This window comes from Tursiops truncatus, chromosome 6, assembly GCF_011762595.2.
Source record: "Tursiops truncatus isolate mTurTru1 chromosome 6, mTurTru1.mat.Y, whole genome shotgun sequence".
Taxonomy (NCBI): Eukaryota; Metazoa; Chordata; class Mammalia; order Artiodactyla; family Delphinidae; genus Tursiops; species Tursiops truncatus.
Window position 1 is genome coordinate 92,681,627 of NC_047039.1, and position 20,961 is coordinate 92,702,587.

At 38.6% G+C, this 20,961-nt stretch overlaps 1 protein-coding gene and 1 pseudogene across 1 annotated transcript in view; both read right to left on the reverse strand.

The window, feature by feature from the left end:
* Positions 1 to 11,245: 11,245 nt before the first annotated feature.
* Positions 11,246 to 20,961, reverse strand: part of SVEP1 (sushi, von Willebrand factor type A, EGF and pentraxin domain containing 1) — a 184,648-nt gene continuing 174,932 nt past the window's right edge. Inside the window, exons 47-48 of the mRNA XM_019946525.3 lie at positions 16,570 to 16,663; positions 11,246 to 11,508 (exon numbers count right to left, since the gene is read on the reverse strand). Of these exons, the coding sequence (XP_019802084.2) occupies positions 11,487 to 11,508; positions 16,570 to 16,663 (116 nt within the window). The 3' untranslated portion in view covers positions 11,246 to 11,486. The remainder of the gene's footprint in view (positions 11,509 to 16,569; positions 16,664 to 20,961) is intronic.
* LOC117312824 (U6 spliceosomal RNA) lies at positions 16,249 to 16,343 on the reverse strand (annotated as a pseudogene).

The following is a 20,961-nucleotide window of genomic DNA, read 5'->3' on the forward strand; positions in this document are numbered from 1 at the left end:
TCTCACGGACTATAAGCGTTGTAATGAAACTCACAAGGAAATGTACTTGATTGAGAAAAATGGACTCAGTAAATTGTGTGAGTACCTACTTGCTTGTGAGACTCAGTCTTCACAACAACTGGAGTAGGTCTTATCCTTTTCATTATGCAGATGAGGACAGGAGGCACCTTGTCCAACTCACATGGCTCATAAGGGAAGGGACGAGCATTTGAACGTGGGCAGTTGAATTCCAGAGCTTGTGCTTTTCATCACTGCACCCGTAAATAAGAACTAAATCTTGCCATTAAGGAGAGTCAAACATAAATTAGCCATGATAGAAAGATAAAAGTGCTTTAATAGACATGTTTACAAAGTGCTACACAGCCCAGAGGATGAAGCAATTAAGTTCATGCATCTTACATATTAATAAGGAAACTGAGCCTGAGAATTAGTCAGCTACATTTTTTTTTTTAAAGAAGGGACACTTCTTACTCTATAATTTCAGATCATGGGTTTCTAAAATACCATGCATTTGTTTGTTTGTGGATCGAACAGCAATGCATTTACTACAAGACTCCTGAATATCAAACACAAGATTCATCAGAGAATAGCCAATAAATGGGATATAAACACACTTTTTGACTGTGGAAAATTTTAAACACACACAAAAGTAGAGAGGAGAGTATAATGAGTATAACGAACTCCCAAGTACCCCTAACTCAGCTTCAGCTATTAGCGACATTCTGCTGTTCTTGCCTTAGCTATACCTACCTCTCCTCCCGCTCCCCACTTTTTTTTTTTTTCTGGAGTACTTGAAAGCAAATCCAAGCATGCATATAATTTATTGGTAAATACTTTGGTGGGGCTATATAAACTACCAAGCCTTAAAAAATAATTAAAACGTCATTATGCCAACCAATGAAATTAATAATTCCAAATATTCACCTAATACCTAGTTTATGTCTAATTTTTTCCTGATTAATAAACATGCTTTTAATGGAAGAACTTTTGTCACTATCAAATGTCTTCCGAAACCTCATCAGGACACCAACTGTTCAGGATGCTGGGTCCCTCTCGGCATGCTCTGAATCAGTCCAGCATTCAAGGTAACTATCATCATTTTCACCTTTTAGATTTCTTTTGTCTTTGACTTTGGAAAGGCAGATTATGAAAACAGGATTGAGAAATTTGGTTGTTTGCCTCTGAGGAAAAATTATATATGTGTGTGTATATATGTAGATATATATATATACACACACAGACACATACACACACATTATCTAAAATATTATATCCCCCTAAATACTTTGTTTCTTCCCCACGAGTACTTACTATTGCATTCTTTCCTTAGTATTTACTGAGCACCTACTATATGGCAAATATCACCAAGGATATATTGATAAATAAGATATAACTTCTGTCTTCACAGAGGGAGGGAGGCAGACAAATGATAACTAAGCGCTACGGGCTAACCTCAGAACCGCAGTGGGGGGCAACTATTGGTCATGGGAAAAATAAGAAGGGGAATCTACTCCACAGGAGGGAGAAAAAGCGTCAAGTTTAGCAGTATACAGAAAAGGAGCTGAGTTAGTAGATTAAAGTGTGCTCTAGATCAGAGGTGAAATGAGGAGAGAACACACAAGGACTGGTTCTGTTTCTTAGGGACCAGGATGATTGTGACTGTGAGTTGGCTAGATTTGTTTTCCTTCAGTTTACTGTAAAACTAGCCAAATATTCATATAATGATGTACATGAGAGCAAGAATACAGATGAGTGGGTGGGCCTTCCAGTTGCCCCCCTCAATCCACTTGTTGCGGTTATCAGAGTTTGATCATCTCGGCAGCCTGTGCAGTGAGGAATCAACTGGAGCTCAGTGCCTGTTCTATTTTTAGTTTGATAGGAGACACCTTAGCAGGCAAGAGTCTACACTGTTAAAGTGTATGCATGTTCCTGTGACACCATGCTTACAGGCTTCTGGGGTCCATTTCTGAATTTTGGGGTCTACTCAAGGTTCAAGTGTAGCAAGCTGGGCAGTGACTTAAGACCAAGATCATGAACTATTTTGATAGGGATAAAAAGGTCTGTGGGGTGTGTGTATGTGTGTGTGTAATACAGCTTCCAGATATATCTCACCTGTTGCTTCTCCTTCTGAATCTTAACACTTCTTTCACACCCACACCCACAAACACCCTGTCTGTTCTACTCATTGGCATTGCTGACTAGAAGGAATCTTGGAATGAGCAAGGGCAGAGCTCGTTCTCCTCATGTCCTATTTAAGTTGACCTTGGGGTGGAGGCAGAGGGGTTTAGAACAAAGTCAACAGCATCTGAGGGCTCAGAACAAGTGGTGATGATGATGGTGGGGTGAGGGGAGAACAAGGAGTAGAGGAAAGTGACTCAGATAAAGGAAATGGCTTGTGCAAAGGCTTCACGATGAGCCCGTGGATATTCAGAGAGCTGAAAGCCATTCGTCATGAGGTCCTCTTAATGTTGCAATTATGACTTATGGAACACAAACACTGCCTGGAGTTACTTGATGGGACACTTACAAAAACAAAGGCTGCTTTGTAATTAGGAACATTTCCTTTTGCAAACCTCAGAAACATAGGCTGTAATAATAAAGGACCATAGTCAATAAAGCTTACTGAGGGTTGAGAATGCCAGCCATATTCTAGCTAAGGTTTGTTTTCTAGAAAGTGTGCTGTGGTTGGTTACTCTGAACCTTAGCCTTGGACTTAGGTGTTAGGCAGTAATTTCTAGATCTTGTAGGCATTGCTTCCCTACCTCAGTTTTCTTAAGTGTAAAGAGGGAGCTTTGCAGAATCAGCTGAGATGGGCTGCGGAGGGGCTGAGAAGAGGAGGGACCTGATATTTATCCAGCCATTGCTAAATACTAGGCACCCACATGACTTACAATTCTCACAACTTTATGAGACAATGTAGGAGAAAATACATTTTAAATGACAAAGCACAATACAAACTATAAGGTGTGCAAAAACAGTTTGGAAATATTTCCCCTTTGACTGTATATTTCATAGATTCTCAATAAAGGATTCAGATTCTTTTGAAGAATGTGGTGTAACTGAGAAATGCATATGGGTGGTTTTTGCTACTTTTTTTGTGGTCCTCACTTTGCTCCGTTCTTTCAGGTTTTTCTAGTTTGTCAGTTAGTCTTTATTACCCTTGCTGACTGAATACACTTTGACTTAGAGAAGTATAAACAATCTTGAACACTGCTGGGAAAGTAAAAGATTCAGTGGACATAATGAAAGGAAGAATCTTAATGATTTAGGAGGGCGAGGATCAGGTGTGTAATTAGACCGGTCAGGAATCATGCGGGTGGAGCGAACACACCAGAAAGTGGTTTCTATGAGGAGTGGGTGTGATCAGCATTTCCTCTGAAGAGAAGGGGACAGCAGTCTGTACCGCAACGCTTACAGACATCCCAACAGCCTTGGTCTATGTGCGTGTCTTTTTTTTTTTTTTTTCGCGGTACGCGGGCCTCTCACCGCCGCGGCCCCTCCCGTTGCAGAGCACAGGCTCCGGACGCGCAGGCTCAGCGGCCATGGCTCACGGGCCCAGCCGCTCCACGGCATGCGGGATCCTCCCGGACCGGGGCATGAACCCGTGTCCCCTGCATCGGCAGGCGGACTCTCAACCACTGCGCCACCAGGGAAGCCCTATGTGTGTCTCTTTAAAGCAGCTTGGCTGTGTGCACAAAATTTAACAGCCCAGAAGTATTCCACCAAGGATCATATATTTTAAGTGATTTTGCCTGCTGATTACTGTGGCTGGAATATGTAGCTGTAGACCAGCTGAAGACATGTGGACCTTACAATATGTTTGCGGCTTTTTTATTATTTTCAAAACAGTGCGTTTCTTTCAGGCTCCATCCAACGCGACACTTTGAGCCCAGGTGACCTTTAATGGCTGGTTGGTAAGATAATTAGGGGAAAAAGGTCTGAAGTTACTGTCGCTGCTTTTAGGTCAGAGTTAGGAGAGAATCATGAGTAATTAGGTATAATCCCTTCAAACAAAAAATACTGCTGCTGCTAGGTTGGTTGTTAAGGAAGCATAACAAAGTAATTCTGATGTAACCTGGCTGGTAAATTTCAGGTATTCTAAGCGTCCGGCTCTTACGTTCACTGGAGCATAAAGCACAAGGATATACTGTATAAATACACTGAGAGTTTCAATAATTAATTTCGGTTCCTTAATTTGATCATCAGCAAATATTTTCCTTTGGTGTATACAAGTAGCTCATGATTCATATTTCCTCTTGGTAACAGTTTCCACTTTTATGTTAAACTATTAATCATCTTGATCTGAACTCTTCTCTAAAGATTCCTGAAGGAGTGTTTAAACAAAATTATGTGGAGGCACAATCTTTAAACTTATACATGCCAATGCATATGCCAGATTAATTAGGGTAAACGGAAAGATGATATACTCATTCACGTGGGGCTTTCACTTCAACTCATTTTTACAAATTTAAGATTATTTTGTATGAATATGAAAGTATATTTATGGATGTAAAACTAATATATTTTCATTGAAAATTGTCAGAAATAAAGGGAAAATTTGGATGAGATAAAAATCACCCATAGTTCCATGTCTTAGGGAAAATCATTATTAACAAAGTTAGGTAAATCTCTTTCTATGCATACTGCGTATGCATTTCTAGGCAATTAGGAGCACATTATAAATACATTTTATATACTGTTTTCCACTGAACATTATGCCATGATTTTTTCTGTTATTAAAACTCTGTAAATGTAATATTTAATGGCTTCGTAATATTTAACCCTATGAATTCCATAGCCAATACCATGAATTCCATAACGAATTCCAGGATTTTTCACCATATAATTTGTTGCTGATTTTTAATATTAAAAATGCTGTGATGGGCCTCCCTGGTGGCGCAGTGGTTGGGAGTCCGCCTGCCGATGCAGGGGACACGGGTTCGTGCCCGGATCCGGGAGGATCCCACATGCCGCGCAGCAGCTGGGCACGTGGGCCATGGCCGCTGGGCCTGCGCGTCCGGAGCCTGTTGCTCTGCGACGGGAAAGGCCGCAACAGTGAGAGGCCCGCGTACCGCAAAAAAACAAAAACAAAAACAAAAAATGCTGTGATAATTATCTTTGTGCATAAATATTTGTCCCTAGGTTAGATTTTTTTTTTTTTAATGAGATTGTGTTTCGGGCAAGGAATTACTGAAGTAAAAGGCATGCGTTCACATTTAAAAATTTTTCGATTCAGGTTGCCAGTTGTTTGGAAGAAAGGTTGTACTAGTTTGTACTCCCTACAAATGTTCAAGAAAATGGTTTTATCTAGTAGCCAGCTGCATATAGTCATTAAAACAAACACTACCATCACTGCTACCACCACTAGCAAAACCCCTGCCAAGTGGGTAGGTGAAAAATTTTCATCATTTCTTTTATCATTAGTGAAACTGCTCATTTTCCACCCATATTTCTTCTCTAGTGAGTTGCCTGTTCGTATCTCTGCCCAAAACAAAATGTTTTCTTATGGCTATCTGTTAAATCATGATATTTTAGAATATTACTATTTTGTCATGCATGTTTCTGCTTGGTTTTACAATGCAGTTTGTGTTAAATTTTTTTTTAAATAAATTTATTTATTTATGGGTCTTTGTTGCTGCACGCGGGCTTTCTCTAGTTGCTGCGAGCGGGGCTACTCTTCGTTGCGGTGCGTGGGCTTCTCATTGGGTGGCTTTTCTTGTTGTGGAGCATGGGATCTAGGTGCGCAGGCTTCAGTAGTTGTGGCTTGCAGGCTCTGGAGCATAGGCTCAGTATTTGTGGCGCACGGGCTTAGTTGCTCTGCGGTATGTGGGATCTTCCTGGACCAGGGCTCGAATCCGTGTCCCCTGCATTGGCAGGCAGATTCTTAACACTGCGTCACCACGGAAGCCCTTTGTTAAATTTCAACTTGTGAGAGAAGCTTCCACATTTTTGTAAATATATTTCTTTTGTGGGTCCTTTAAAATTTTATTTAAAAAAATTTAAAGTGTATACGTCAGTGGTTTTTAGCATACTATTTATAAAGTTGTGCAACTATCACCACTATCAAATTGTAGAATACTTCATCAGTCCTGTACCTATTAGCAATTACTCTTCATTCTCTCCTCCCTCATCTTCTGTCTCTATAGATTTGCCTATTCTGGGCATTTCATATAGATGGAAGCACATAATACATGGCTTTTTGTGTCTGGCTTCTTTCACTGAGCATAATGTTTTCAAGGTTCCCAAGCTTCACGTCAGTCTTTGTTTTTTTTGTCTCCTTTTGACCCTGTTTGGTTTTGCTACATCCTTTGTCTTTTTTGAGGAACCACAGGAACTTAAAATCTATTTGGCCATAGTACACCTTAACCCACTGGCTTTAGTTAATTTGCCATTCAGCTTCTACTGCTTCTTACATCAGAGCATTAAGCATGATGGGTATTTGTTTGAAAAGGAAAAGCTTTACTACAGTAGAGAAGTATCCTTCTAGTCTGAGTTTTAGAGATTTTATGAAGAATAGATATTAAATTTTTCTGAAAGCTTTTCCTACATCTACTGAAATGATCAAATGGCTTCTAGTACTTGACATTCCTATGATATACAGTAGGAGTAACTTTACTACAGTTGGACAGTTTTTTGATTCTTGTGGTAAAAAAACATGGATTGTCATGGACTGTTGAATTTGTTTGTATCTGTTATCATTAACTATTTTATGTTTGCCACGTGGATATTCCAAAGTTGAGAATAAGTGTTTGAATACAGTGAAAACACAGATATTTGGGGCCAGCATATCTGAGTTTTAATTTAAGTTCCAATACTCATAATCCTGTGACCTTGGGCATTTTCCTTCTCATCCTCACTTTGTATTATTTTTGTAGATTTTCAATCATAGGAGTATGGAAAATTTTATATCCTGCTTTTTTCCTCACTTAACTTTACACCACATACATTTTCCATGTTACTGCATTATCTTTTTGAAGGCTGGTATAATATATGATTTAGAAATGTGCTTGAGGTAGCATAGTTTAGAGTTCTTCATTGTTGGGCCTTTCATCCATGTCCACATTTTCAGCAATAATAACGTTGTGATGAAATTTATTATGTCTAAAACTTGTGTATATTAGCTCAAAGCATATAAAAATACTTTTAGGGATATAGATCATCATAGTGCTTCCTAAATTATACCAATTTACACTCTCACGGACGATATATAAAATTTCCTATTTTACTGCACAGTTGCCAGCATTGTTTATTAACATTAAAAAAAGTCACTGCTAATCTGGTAAACAAAATGTTTTCTCCATATTTGTGAGGTTGTACTTTTTCTCACACAAATATGAATATATGGCATTTCTTTGGTGAGTTGTCTGTGTTCTGGAGTTCTGTAAGTTTTTTTTTCCAATTTATATAATAAAGGCATTATAATAAAATGTTCGTACTTGGTCTGTCATAAAAAATTTTCTTTCCATTTTGTTTATCTTTTTTTTTTTGGCTGCATGGCTTGTGGGATCTTAGCTCCTCATTGATCAAACCCACACTCTTGGCAGTGAAAGTGCAGAGTCCTAACCACTGGACCACCAGGGAATTCCATCTTTCCATTTTGATTATCATCCTCTGAATGACAGCCCAAACTTTCTATTTATGCTATCAAATCTGTTTATTATTCCTACTGTAATTTTTCTGTAACTTCTAGGTTTCGAAGGTTCTTTTTTAAATTTTTTGATACATTTATTTATTTATTTATTTATGGTTGCATTGGGGTCTTTGTTGCTGCGCGCGGGCTTTCCCTAGTTGCGGCGAGCGTGTGCTACTCTTCGTTGAGGTGCGCGGGCCTCTCATTGCAGTGGCCTCTCTTGTTGTGGAGCACGGGCTCTAGGCGGGCGGGCTTCAGCAGTTGTGGCTCACAGGCTTTAGAGCGCAGGCTCAGTAGTTGTGGTGCACAGGCTTAGTTGTTCTGTGGCATGTGGGATCCTCCCAGACCAGGGCTCAAACCCGTGTCCCCTGCATTGGCAGGCAGATTCCCAACCACTGCACCACCAGGCAAGTCCTTAGAAGGTTCTTTTAAGCCTTTAAATTTTTGAGAAAAATTAATTCTAAAAACTATCTTATGGTTTTAATATCAATATTTAACTCCCCAATCCACCTTGAATTTATTTTTATGTGGTGAGAATACAAATTAAAAGACTTTCAAATTTTTACCAATTGTCTAATGCCAGTCACTCTCTTACTTTCTAATATTTTACAACAAAAATTCCACTGGTTGTTGATGTTTTCTTCATGACTTCCGAGTTTTTAAATAGAATATTTAAATTAGTAGGTACAGGTTTTCATATTGATGCTTTCCCGTTTCTTGATCCAGCATGCACTATTTTAATTACTGCAGCTTTTTATTATGCTTTGATTTTTAGTAAAGATGGTCCTTTTCATTATTTTTCTTTAAAATATTTTAATTTTCCATTTTTTTTCTTCTTAATGAACATTAGAGTAAATAATTTGGTCATGTTCCCCCCCCCCAAATCCAATATATTAAGCGTGATTGGAATTACATTACGACTATAATTTTATTTGGGAAAAATCAACATCTTTAAGACATGTTGTTCTCTCATCCAGGAGATGGCATGCTTCTCATTATTTTAGTATTTATAAATGTTTATAGATACAATTTTATAATATTCTTCCTTGAGGTCACATAGATTTCTTACTTATATATGTATATATATTGTGAATAGGATCTTTCTCACCGTACTTTCTATTTATAAATGACAAGCAGGAAAACTATTTTTCTATCTTGTAACCATCCAGTTTACGGGACTGAGTGTTTCTAATAGATTTTCATGCCTTTGGTTTTTATCTTAGAAGGTATATCTTCGTGTTTTCTGCCAAAACGAAAATTGTGACTCTTAATTTTCTCATTTTTATACCCTTTATTTATAAATTTATGTATTATTACTTTGGCTAGAACTCACAGAATAATGTTCAAGATCAGTGGGGATAGCCTTTCTGCTTTGTTTCTGGTTTAAAGGGAAGCATTTAATGGTTCACTACAGAACTGGTTATAGTTGGTTTGAAACAGATATGCTTTAAGTAATGCTGGACAAACACCCTTATTTCTTCTTTAAGAAATTTAAGAATTCACTATGAATATATTTAGTACTGGAGATTTAAAAAATAATAGTGTTCTGTAAATTAGTACAGCCACTATGGAAAACAGTACGGAGGTTCCTCAAAAAACTAAAAACAGAGTTGCCGTCTGATCCAGCAATCCCATTCCTGGGCATATATCTGGAAAAAACTACGATTCGAAAAGATACATGCACCTCTATGCTCATAGCAGCCTATTTACAATAGCCAAGACCTGGGAACAACCTAAGTGTCCATCGACAGATGAATGGATAAAGAAGATGTGGTATATGTACAATGGAATACTACTCAGCCATAAAAATGAAATAATGCCCTTGCAGCAACATGGATGAACCTAGAGATTATCATACTTATCATACTAATTGAAGTCAGACAAAGAAAGACAAATATCACATATCACTTATATGCAAAATCTAAAATATGACACAAATGAACAGAAACAGACTCACTGACATAGCGAACAGACTTGTGGTTGCCGAAGGGGAGCGGGGTGGGGGAGGGATGGATTGGGAGTTTGGGTTAACAGATGCAAACTATTATATATAGACTGGATAAACGACAAGGTCCTACTGTATAGCACAGGGAACTATATTCAATATCCTGTAATAACCCATAATGGAAAAGAATATGAAAAAGAATATATACATATATATGTATATATATATAAAACTGAATCACTTTGCTGTGCAGCAGAAATTTGCACAAGATTGTAAATCAACTATACTTCAATAAAATTAAAAAAAATTCTTCAACTACTTTTAGTATTATTTCCCTGTGAATCACATTTCTAGATATGTAGAACCTCATATCATTTGCAAACCTCACTCGTATGGTGCTTTACTTCCTTATTCTGTCTGCATAATGCAACTAATTTGACTTACTGTGCAGTATAGATCTTTTAATCTATTCAGAGTAACCCAATACAAATTCTACGTAGTAGGTACACTATCAGAACTGTGTTTTGTTTTCAACTGCAGTAGCTTTTCCTAGCTAAAAATTTCTGGTACCATCTTTCTTTTTATTATTTAGATTTTGAGCTTTATTTTATAGTTTTATGATTATAAATGACAAAAATCAATATAATTTGGAAGTTGATGGGGTATAAATTAAATAAAAGGAATACTCATAAGCATGGAAGATTGGTCAAAAGAGTGAATGTCAGAAGAAAGAAGGAAGAGGACTCAATGGCTGAGGGAAGTGAAGGCGGTGAAGAGAACCACTCGGACAATCAAGATCTTTTTCATTGTTCCTGTGTTTCTTCAGAGTGCTACAGTGTGCCCCCGTGCCCTATGTGGAAGCAGTTCTCCCAGAGGATGGAGGTGAGTTGATTGGGATTTTCCTACTTGAAACAAAATCTAGTGTTCTGGCTTTTTTTCCCCCCCAGAAGCCTGAGGAGGTCTTTATCCTGGTAGAAGGATAGTGATGGAGTTAGGGGAAGCAGCGGAGTCTGAGAAGCAGCTCAGCTCTGCCTTGGGCAAACTCAATTCTTTCTTTGCAGGTGGAGCCAGGAGCATAGGTCTGGGAATTTTCCTCATTTGCCTTTTTCCTTCCCTTTCCCTGTTCTTTTATTCCAATCTCCTTTCTCCCAAAGCAGTGATCTTCCAGTACTTGCATTTCTTATTCCAGCTGGGAGAAGGAAGGGGAGCACTTTATCTTGTGAACCATGGTCATTATGCTTTTTTCCCCCATCCACTAAGTTGATGCCTATAGCTTTCCAAATGTTGGTGAAGGAATTAGCCAGGCTGCCCTCAGCACCAGGACAGCGTTTTGTGTGGAGGGTAGTAGGTCCAAGAGTTACTTTCCGATTAAATAAAAGAAAACCTTTACGGTTACACATATGGTAGAGAAGATGGAAATAGCACGAAGGGGTCTCCTTTATTGTAATTTCTCAGTACACTGCGTGGAATCCCATAATATGCGAGTGGCATAGATCATGAATCCTCTTCATTATTCCCGGGCCACCTCACAAAATGGCACTATCCAGCAAAACATTATTTAGTAGCAAAATATATTTTAATTGAAAAATCATTTTAAGTAACTGAATAAAAATGTGTATCAGGAACTTTCCCCATAGACAGGAGAATATGTACATTTTGTGAGAGTGGAGCAGCATCTATTTAATATATTTTTATATAGAAAATACAGGCATGTTTAAAAAAAGAAAGTATGTCACAAGAAATAACAAAATATAACACAAAATAAAAAGGTAAACCAAAAGTAACAAGTTGATTAAAACAAGACAAGACCCAGCACCGTGTTGGAATGTCTTTGTGTAAGTTCTGGGATGTCCAGGACTGCCAGGAAGAGATGATCCTGCATTTTAGGAGAGCTGGTTGGTTGTGCAGTGGTTAAAAGCCAGTCCTCCTTTTCCTGGAATAACAACAAAAAAAAGAGATTCAACAGAAAAGACTGAATTGAAGGGGGAACAGCTATTTGGGGGCTGATTAAAACGCAAATGAAAGTCTCAGATACCTGGGCATCATCTGTGATGTTGTTTGGATGGATGGGGGCCATTCCTTGAGAAAACAAAGGGACACGGGGAGGAAAAGCGCTAACATATGAAAAGATGTGAGAATCAGCACACTGGAGTTTTAGTCCTGGCTCTGTCACTAGTTTCCTGTTTGATAATCTGCTCATCTGTACAATGAGGGGTTTGGACTTGGTGAATCTGAAGGTCTCTTACAGCGTGAACCGTCTGTGGGTGTTATTATTATTTTTTTTAATAAAATTTTAAACTTATTTTTGGTTGCGTTGGGTCTTCATTGCTGTGTGTGGGCTTTCTCTAGTTGTGGCGAGCGGGGTCTACTCTTTGTTGTGGTGCGCAGGCTTCTCGTTGTGGTGGCTTCTCTTGTTGCAGAACATGGGCTCTAGGTGCGCGGGCTTCAGTTGTTGTGGTGTGCGGGCTTCAGTAGTTGTGGCACGCGGGCTCAGTAGTTGTGGCTCGTGGGCTCTAGAGCGCAGGCTTAGTAGTTGCGGCGCACGGGCTTAGTTGCTCCGCAGCATGTGGGATCTTCCCGGACCAGGGCTCGAACCCGTGTCCCCTGAATTGGCCGGTGGATTCTTAACCACTGCGCGACCAAGGAAGCCCCCATCTATGGTTTTTATTTATGGCATCTGTTTAGGATTCATTTTCTGCATACAGAGATCAGAGGAAACAGTCTCTTCCTTAAGGATTGAGCTATCTAGGAAGAATACTGGGTCAGTCTTATTCATCATCAGAGAAGGATGCAGGTTGAGGGATTTAATGAATGCCACAGGGTGTTTCTCCACCAGTTGTCACAGATGCCCAGAAACTGCTGTCAGCCGGCACTAATTGAGCATCAATTTTTGTTCCTATACTAAGTATGAGGGAGACAATCTTTAAGGCACTCAATCTCGTGGGAGAGAAGGAAATAAATATTATTTGTAAACATTTATTATTTTGATTTCTCAGAAAAGCTTTCTCCCCATCCCATTTCAGGGAATTATACTCCACTTTTCTTTCTTCAGTGAATTGCCAATCTCTTCTGCCCTTTACCCAAAGGCATGGTAAAAGTTTTAGCAAAATGACTTTTCACGTTAGTATAACATGACCTAACCTAGGATCACCATTGACTGATCGATCTATGGTGGGCCCTTGAATCAATGTGGACTCGTGACTTCTTCTCCTGGATTTTTAAACTGGGTCAGCACACTATTTCTGTAGATGCTGGAGTGTGACAGGTAAAATGTTGGCTCTATAAGCAGTTCTGTCCTTCCATGCGAACTGAACAGCAGAGGAAAGCACTCTGCAGCAAGAGAGTCATGGAGAAGATGCTGGAGAGAGGAGGTGAGACGGGAGGTGAGAGACTTCAGATGGCTTTCAAGAACTCAGTCTGGTCGTCCTGATGCTGAGCCAACCCACGTCTTTGGGTTCCACACACGATCCCATTATTGTGATAACAGATTCCTTTCTTTGCTTAAGCCAGTTAGAGTTGCAGTAAGAGAGTCCTAGCTAATTCAGGTCTCCTAGAAAAACCCATCACAGCATAAGGAGGGGCAGGGGGGCTACTGAGGCCTCTGGGTTGACCTTTCCTTGAATGTGGGAAATGCTTCTGAGGTGAATTTGCCATCATTTTTTTGGATTCCTTTATCAACCTTTTGCGTAAAAAAATCTAGAAGATTGTGTTATCTTTATTAATAGACAGTATTTTAACATAAGCTGATAACTACCCTTCCCCTGGTCAAGAAAAAGCTCCTTTGACCTTTGAACAATGTCGGGGTTAGGGGCGCTGACCCTGTCAGCAGTCAAAAATTGGTGTACAACTTTACATTTGGTCAGTCCTCTGCTGTTGTGGCTCTGTATCCACAGAGTCAACCAGATCGTGTGCACTGTACTGTGGATTTATTGCAAAAAGTCTGCATTCAGGTAAACAAATCCATGTTGTTCAAGGGTCAACTGTATTTTGATATTAGGGAATCACGCAAACTCTGAGTTTCCTTTTCTTATCTGTAAAATGAAGTAGTTGAAACATAAAGTCTAAAATTATAAGAATGTTACAAATACTTCCTGTTCCTTCTTGAGTCACTGTCATTCTTACTCCTTTTATTTTCTCTCTCTCTCTCTCTCTCTTCTATTCTTTGCTCTCTTTTTTCCCAGCAATTCTCTCCAGTTTGACTTCAAGCTCTTTCGACTCTGCTCTCAGTTAAAATGATCATCTTTATCTTGGAAACTTCTAAGTATACTTGTACAATCCAAATTTGTCCTTTTGGGTTCAGGTTTTTTTTTTTCTCTGCAGAGATGGCATATCTTTGAGGTGATATGAAGAAATTCATGGGCATGAGACAGATTTTTTTGTTAATTAAGTTTGTATTTAGATAGATTTTTGTCTTTGCAAGTTGACTTTGATATTCCAATCGAAATGAAATAAAAGGACATGGAAAAATAAAAGCTCTTTTCAGTTAACTTTTAAAAATCAATATGGAAATATCCATTTGTTTTTAATGATTCCTATAAGATGGAAGTAAATATACAAAATACAAATCTAAGTGATGTAATACAATGATGTATATTAAAAGTTTTAAAATAGAGCTGGTGACGTTCCAACATTGCAATATTTGTGAGGACAATGTTTTAATATTGAAAATATTTTGTCAATGGTATGATGCAATATGTAATCAGAATGGTATGTTACTGGCATAAAAACAGATGCATAGATCAATGAAACAGAATAGAGAACCCAGAAATAAATCCACACGTGTATGGTCAGTTAACTTACAACAAAAGAGCCAAGAATATACAACGGGGAAAGGACAGTCTCTTCGATAAATGGTACTGGGAAAACTGGACAGCCACGTGCAAAAGGATGCAAGTAGACCATTATCTTACACCATACACAAAAGTCAACTCAAAATGAATTAAATATTTGAATGTAAGACTTGAAACCTTAAAACTCCTAGAAGAAAACATAGGTGGTAGGCTCCTTGACATCAGCCTTGGCATGATTTTTTCTGGATTTGACACCAAAAAGAAAGGCAACAGAAGCAAAAATAAACAAGTGGGACTACATCCAACTAAAAAGATTTTGCAAAGCACAGAAAAGCATCAGCAAAATGAAAAGTCAATCTACTGAACGGGAGAAAATATTTGCCAACCATATGTCTTGTAAGGGGTTAACATCCAAAAAATATAAAGAAGTCATACAACTCAAGAGCAAAAAAATCTCCATCTGATTAAAGAATGGACAGAGGACCCAAACAGACATTTTTCCATAGAAGACACACAGAAGGCCAACAGGTAGGTACATGAAAAGACGCTCAACATCCCCAATCATCGGGAAACGCAAATTAAAACTACAGTTAGACGTCATCTCACACCTATTAGAATGGCTATTATCAAAAAGACAAAAAATAACAAGCATTGTTGAGGATGTAGAGAAAAGGAAACCCTTGTGCACTACTGGTGGGAATGTAAATTGGTACAGCCACTGTAGAAAACAGTATGGAGGTTCCTCAAAAAATTTAAAATAAAACTACCATATGATCCTGTAATTCCACTTCTGGGTATTTAACTTAAGAAAACAAAAACACTAACTCTAAAAGATATCTGCACCCCCGTGTTCATTTCAGCATTATTTACAATAGTCAAGACATGGAAACAACCTAAGTGTCCATCAATGGATAAATGGATAAAGAAAATATGTGTGTGTGTACACACACACACACCTACACACCACAATGGAATATTATTAAGCCATAAAAAGAATGAAATCTTGCCAACTCTGACAACATGGATGGACCTCGAGGGCATTATACTAAGTGAAATGAGTCAAAGAAAGACAAATACCGTATGATCTCGCTTGTATGTAGAATTTAAAACCAAAACCCAAACCAAACTTATAGATACACAGAACAGGTGGGTGGTCGCCAGAGGTAGCGGTGGGGGTAGCGGGTGAGCAAAATGGGTGAAAGGAGTCAAAAGGTACAAGCTTCCAGTTATAAAATAAATGTCATGGGGATGTAATGTATAACATGGCAATTATAATTAATAATGCTGTATAGCACATTTGATGTTGCTAAGACAGTAGATCTTAAAGGTTCCCATCACAAGAAAAAAATTTTATAACTATGTACATGGACTTACATAGTTAACTAGACTTATTGCGGTGATCACTGTGCAATATATACATACAAATATTGAATCACTATGTTGTACTAATATACTAAACGAATATAATGTATGTCCATTATACCTCAATAAAAAAGTTTAGATTATTATTTTTTAAAAATTATTTCAAACTATTTCTCCTTTGATTTATTTTTGTGATAATCTTTTCTCAACTATATTTATCTGGTTAGCAATGAAAAACCAATTGCTAGAACATATTTTTACATAAATTTTCTTGTAGTCCATTAAATACTGACTATATATACCATAAAAAATATGAAACAAAAAGTTTGACTTTAAAAATAAACATTCCTTATCATCAATTTCAATTCTATTTTTTATTATAAACAGGAATAGAAATGAACATCAATAAAGCATATTGAGTTTGTTATTTATTTGCATCCTTGCATATGAAGGGTGAAATCTTCTGTTCAAGAAGGCAGTTAATTTATTTGTTTAATTAACGCTTTTTCCTTTTTTGGGGGGGAAATATGGAACACTTCACAAATTTGCAAGTCCTCCTTATGCAGGGGCTATGCTAATCTGTGTTGTTCCAATTTTAGTATATGTGCTGTAACACATATGTGTTTTTGAGAAATCATTGTTTTATTTGTCAATCCTTAACTAATACTTCTTCGTTTGGTTTTAGTTCAAATTTAGGGAATATCTCAAAATGGATAGTTTTGGATACAAAATGCTTACATTCAAACTAGAGGTACCTTCTGGCTCTTGAGACAACTTAACTAACTTGAATTTCAGTCTCCTTAATTAAGTTACAGATAAATAGTAGTTTTTGGTTGTCTTACCTGGAACAGTCATGTCCTGTCCAAGCCGAGAGACAATGGCACCGGTTTGGTCTTACACATTTTCCACCATTTAAGCAGGGAGACTGGCAAACAGCTGGGATGAGAAATTCATGTATTTATTTAATGAATACTGAGCAATTCTGAAGATGCCCATGAAGGCAGGCAGAATAAGATTTGACTCTTTTTGCTCCAGCCGCCACCATTCCTCATGGACTGCATCCTGCTACTTTGCTCAACCTCATGTCATTATGTGGTACCACCTCCCTTTTTCCTTCCAACCGAGTCCATTTTCATATTTAAGCCCCAGGTTAAGTTCTACCTACATACTGAAACCTTTGCTGATAACTCAGTCGACTGATTTTTCTCTTTCATCTTTTTATTTGTTCAACCAATTTGACACATCCTGTTTTGAACTGTAAATTATTCAAATACTCGATGAGACTGTAAGTCTCTGGAGGGAGCCAGCACTGAACTCTATGACCAATGAAGTCATTACATCAGACATCAACTCTTACGACAACAGATCAGTCACGCAGATTGTCTAACATGACAGATGATTCAAAAGCCCTTTGTGTTTGCTAGGAAACGTATTTCATGGCTTTTACCATTGGAATTATAGAACCTGGGGTAGAGTTAAAAATTAGCCACAGGTGAAACCCTGAGTGAACACCCAGAGATTTACTACGCAGACAACTTTCTCACAAGTCCTTAGTCTCAGAGTCAAACACTTCATCTGCATGAATCTATCTGTTAAAAAACCTAAGGACACTAATAACTGATGAAGACCAGTCAGTTTAACTTATCAAAGAAAAAATAAAATGTCTGTTGGGAGGAAGCTGGAAACGAGACACATTTAAGTCTCATGATTTCAGCCTCATTATAGCTTGGAAAGGGCAGGCTTCCCCAGAGGAAAAACTCATCTTCGGTGAGAGATAAAGAAATGTCACTTCTCTAATCACTCATTCATAAAATATGGGGAAAACGTCAGCAATCCAGGCACTGGATAAGCACAGAGAGAGGACAAGAGGGAAAACACCAATCTTTGCCCTTAGCTTTCTTGACGAGCAAGCTAACAGAATGAGCGTATTTGCAATATAACAAAAAGGAAATTATGAAATAAAGCAGGATTAAAAATAGCAAAAATAAAACCCAATCATCCACAACTAATTCTCCATATCTGCTTGCTAATGTATATTAAAAAATTACTCTTTTTCAAGAGCATGATGATTTAGTGGTACCTGACTGTACTAACAAATTTTTTTATTATTTTCACTTCTCTGTCTAAAAGCCTAACACTTTCCTCCTTCCCTATAACATGGGTGCCCCAACGTTCTATTCTGGGCCACCTTCTCACACTACGTGTCTTCTGCAAAGACTTATTTTTTTCTCCCCCATGAATGTTTTCCAATGATGACTGACATATTTCTATCTTCAATGTAGATGAGTCTTCTGGGAACCTAAACCATCATCCAATTGCCTGTCAGACCTCTCCCTTTTATGTTCCACTGGCCTCTCAAACTCAGCATGTCCTTACTTACTTAACTCCTTTTCTGTACCTTCAAACCTGTTCCTCTTGGGTTATCTCAAGGGTAGAAGTGGCACCGCCTTCCACTCAGGGGCCCAAACTGGAAATATCAGTCTTGACTCCCTTCAGACCTTTCCTCCTACAATACATCTATAACCAAGTAGTGTTGACTCATCTCCCTAACGTCTCTCCAATCCATCCTTTTTGGTCGTCCTCATTTCTCTAGACTTCATAACCGCTTGCCAATTCTGCTTTGATAACTCCCTAACAAGTCTCCCTAATTTAAGTCTTGCTTTCTGCCCTTCTCCATACTGCTGCCAAAATCATTTCTCAAAAAGAAAATCTGATCACATGATTTTCCTGCTTAAGACCCTTTAGTGGCTTCTGTGGCTCAGAAGACATAATCCAGCATCTTGAACTTGGCATGCGACGCGCTTCCTAATCTGGCTCTGCCCATCTTTACAGCTTCATTTCCAGCCACACCCCTCCACTGCCTCGGTGGCTTCAGCTCTATTTTGCTGATCACATTTGTGCTGCACTTCTATGCCTTTGGCTAGAACGAGCTCCTCCTGGTGACTCCTCTTCCTTTGATTCTGTGCTTGGAAAGCCTTTTCTGAATGTCTGCACTTGGGTAGTTTACCCATCTTCGCTGTTGTCCTTTTAGAGAATTCAGTTAGCCTCTAGTCACCTACTTATAGGCCACTCTGTATCCCTTCTTATTTTCTACATTGGATTCTGGAGGGCAGGAGCTCCTGTTTTATATACTTTTGTATATTTAATATCAATACTTAGTGGGTATAAGTGGGATATGGGCTGAGGTAGCTGCAGCAAGATTGAAAAAAAAGACTATACGGCTCATGTCATTAAGGTGCTTAATGTCAGTTAGGGAGCTAAGGAGCTAAAAGAAATACAAATAAATCAGATCAACTGAGCTTTAAATGGCATGGTTCTAGCTAATTGTGTAATATCTATAGACATGGGATGTTAGAAGATAGATTATCGTGGTAGAGAGCAAGTTTAGGGACAAGAGGAAACTTAGGCAGGGCTTTGGAGGTTGGGTCAAGTTCCAATAGGTAGAGGAAGCCACACCTGCAGGGGACAGGATGTGACTAGCAGGATGGGAAGTAAGGTGTATCAGGTGTGCTGACGCCAGTCTGAGAGTCAGAAGAATTTGGGCTGGATGTGAAGACAACAGGCAACCATCTTAGGTTCTTAAAAAGGGCAATTCATGCCCAAGGTAGTCTGTAATGGTGTTGTTTTGGAAAAGGAGATGGGAAGGTCAAGTAGCAGACTCTGGCGGTGATCCAAAGGAGAGGTCTTTTACTAGCTGGTGAGAGTGGGGATAGAGTAAGATGCAAGAGATACTGTGCAGGAAGGAACAGAAGGAGGGCTGACCCTGGTAATCTCAGATGAAGGGGAGGGAGAGTGGAGGATGTCTCCATCTGGAAGCATGACGCCACCACCTGCAGAGAGAAGATGCCTGGGAAAGGGCAAGGCTGGTTTGCAGGTAGGTTCAATTTTGTATGCATGAGAAATAGAGATAAATACCAAGGTTGATTTGTAGTAAAGAAATACCAAATAGATTGCTGTAAGAGTTTCAAATAAAAGCTTCAAATTTAGCCTCCGGTGTCACATTTTTCCTTTTCTACACTCATGGATGCCTCACTTTTGGCTTTATGTGGGGTGGATAAACATCTGATTTTGCCTTTCACTACCATTTCCCTGGCTTACTTATTAATAGTGCCCCTTTCATTCTCAAAAACGTCCCAGTCTGGAGGCTAAATTATATGGTCACCCCAACCTCAGAGCTCATGACAAGCTCTGGTGTCAGCTAGCCTCTTCTACTTCACAATTAACCTCACTAGGAGGTGGTATACATATTATTTACAGGAGGAATAGTGGAGTGTTAAATAAATATAGCAAGTTCTTTGCTTTTAATAGTTGCCTGAAAATTAGGACATTAAAAAGGTAAAAAAATCTATCATTTTAAACTGATTGATTTATTAGACAATTACTGAAGATCCTATCATATGCAGGCACTATGCTAGGTACTGACGATATAAAGATCACAAAGGAATATCCCTGCCCTCAGGTGGCATATAATCTAGTGAGGGCAGGGAAAGATCAATAACCAAGCAATTAAACAGATGTCAAAGTACAGTGGGATAAATGCCCGTATTTGAGATAGACAAGGGTTACTAAGGGGACATGTTTGTCACCAACAAATCAACAACAGTTTGTTACTGTCTTCCATGATAAGGAACCATCTCTTGTTGAGTTTTTTCACTTTAACTTAAATTGTATTTATTTAGAGCCTTGTTCTTTCTAGATAGGTACTGCGAATTTAGTGATTTAGCTTCATAGAGATTAAAATAAATATTCTTCCAAACTTCCGCATTATGTTTCCTCTACATTCTGCAAAATAGAGCAAATGACATGAAGAAGGCCGACAACTGAGTCGACTCAGATGCTCTTTTTTGTCACACGACCCCGAGAGGTGTCTCTGAGGCAGCCATAGGTTCAGCATTGAGACCGCCATTCAAGGGACCACCTTGAGGAATGATATATATATATATATATATATATATATATATATATATATATATATTTTTTTTTTTTTTTTTGGATCTTTTCAACCAAGATCCCATGCAGCATGCGGGATCTTAGTTCCCCGACCAGGGATTGAACCAAGATCCCTGCATTGGAAGCGTGGAATCTTAACCACTGGACCGCCACGGAAGTCCCTTGAGGAATTCTTGAGAAATTCTGATACCCTTTTGTTTCGCTGCCACCTCTGAATCTAAGTCACACTCATCAGTGTCCTCTAGGGCTTCACGGAGTCAAGTCACCAAGAAAACAAACCATGA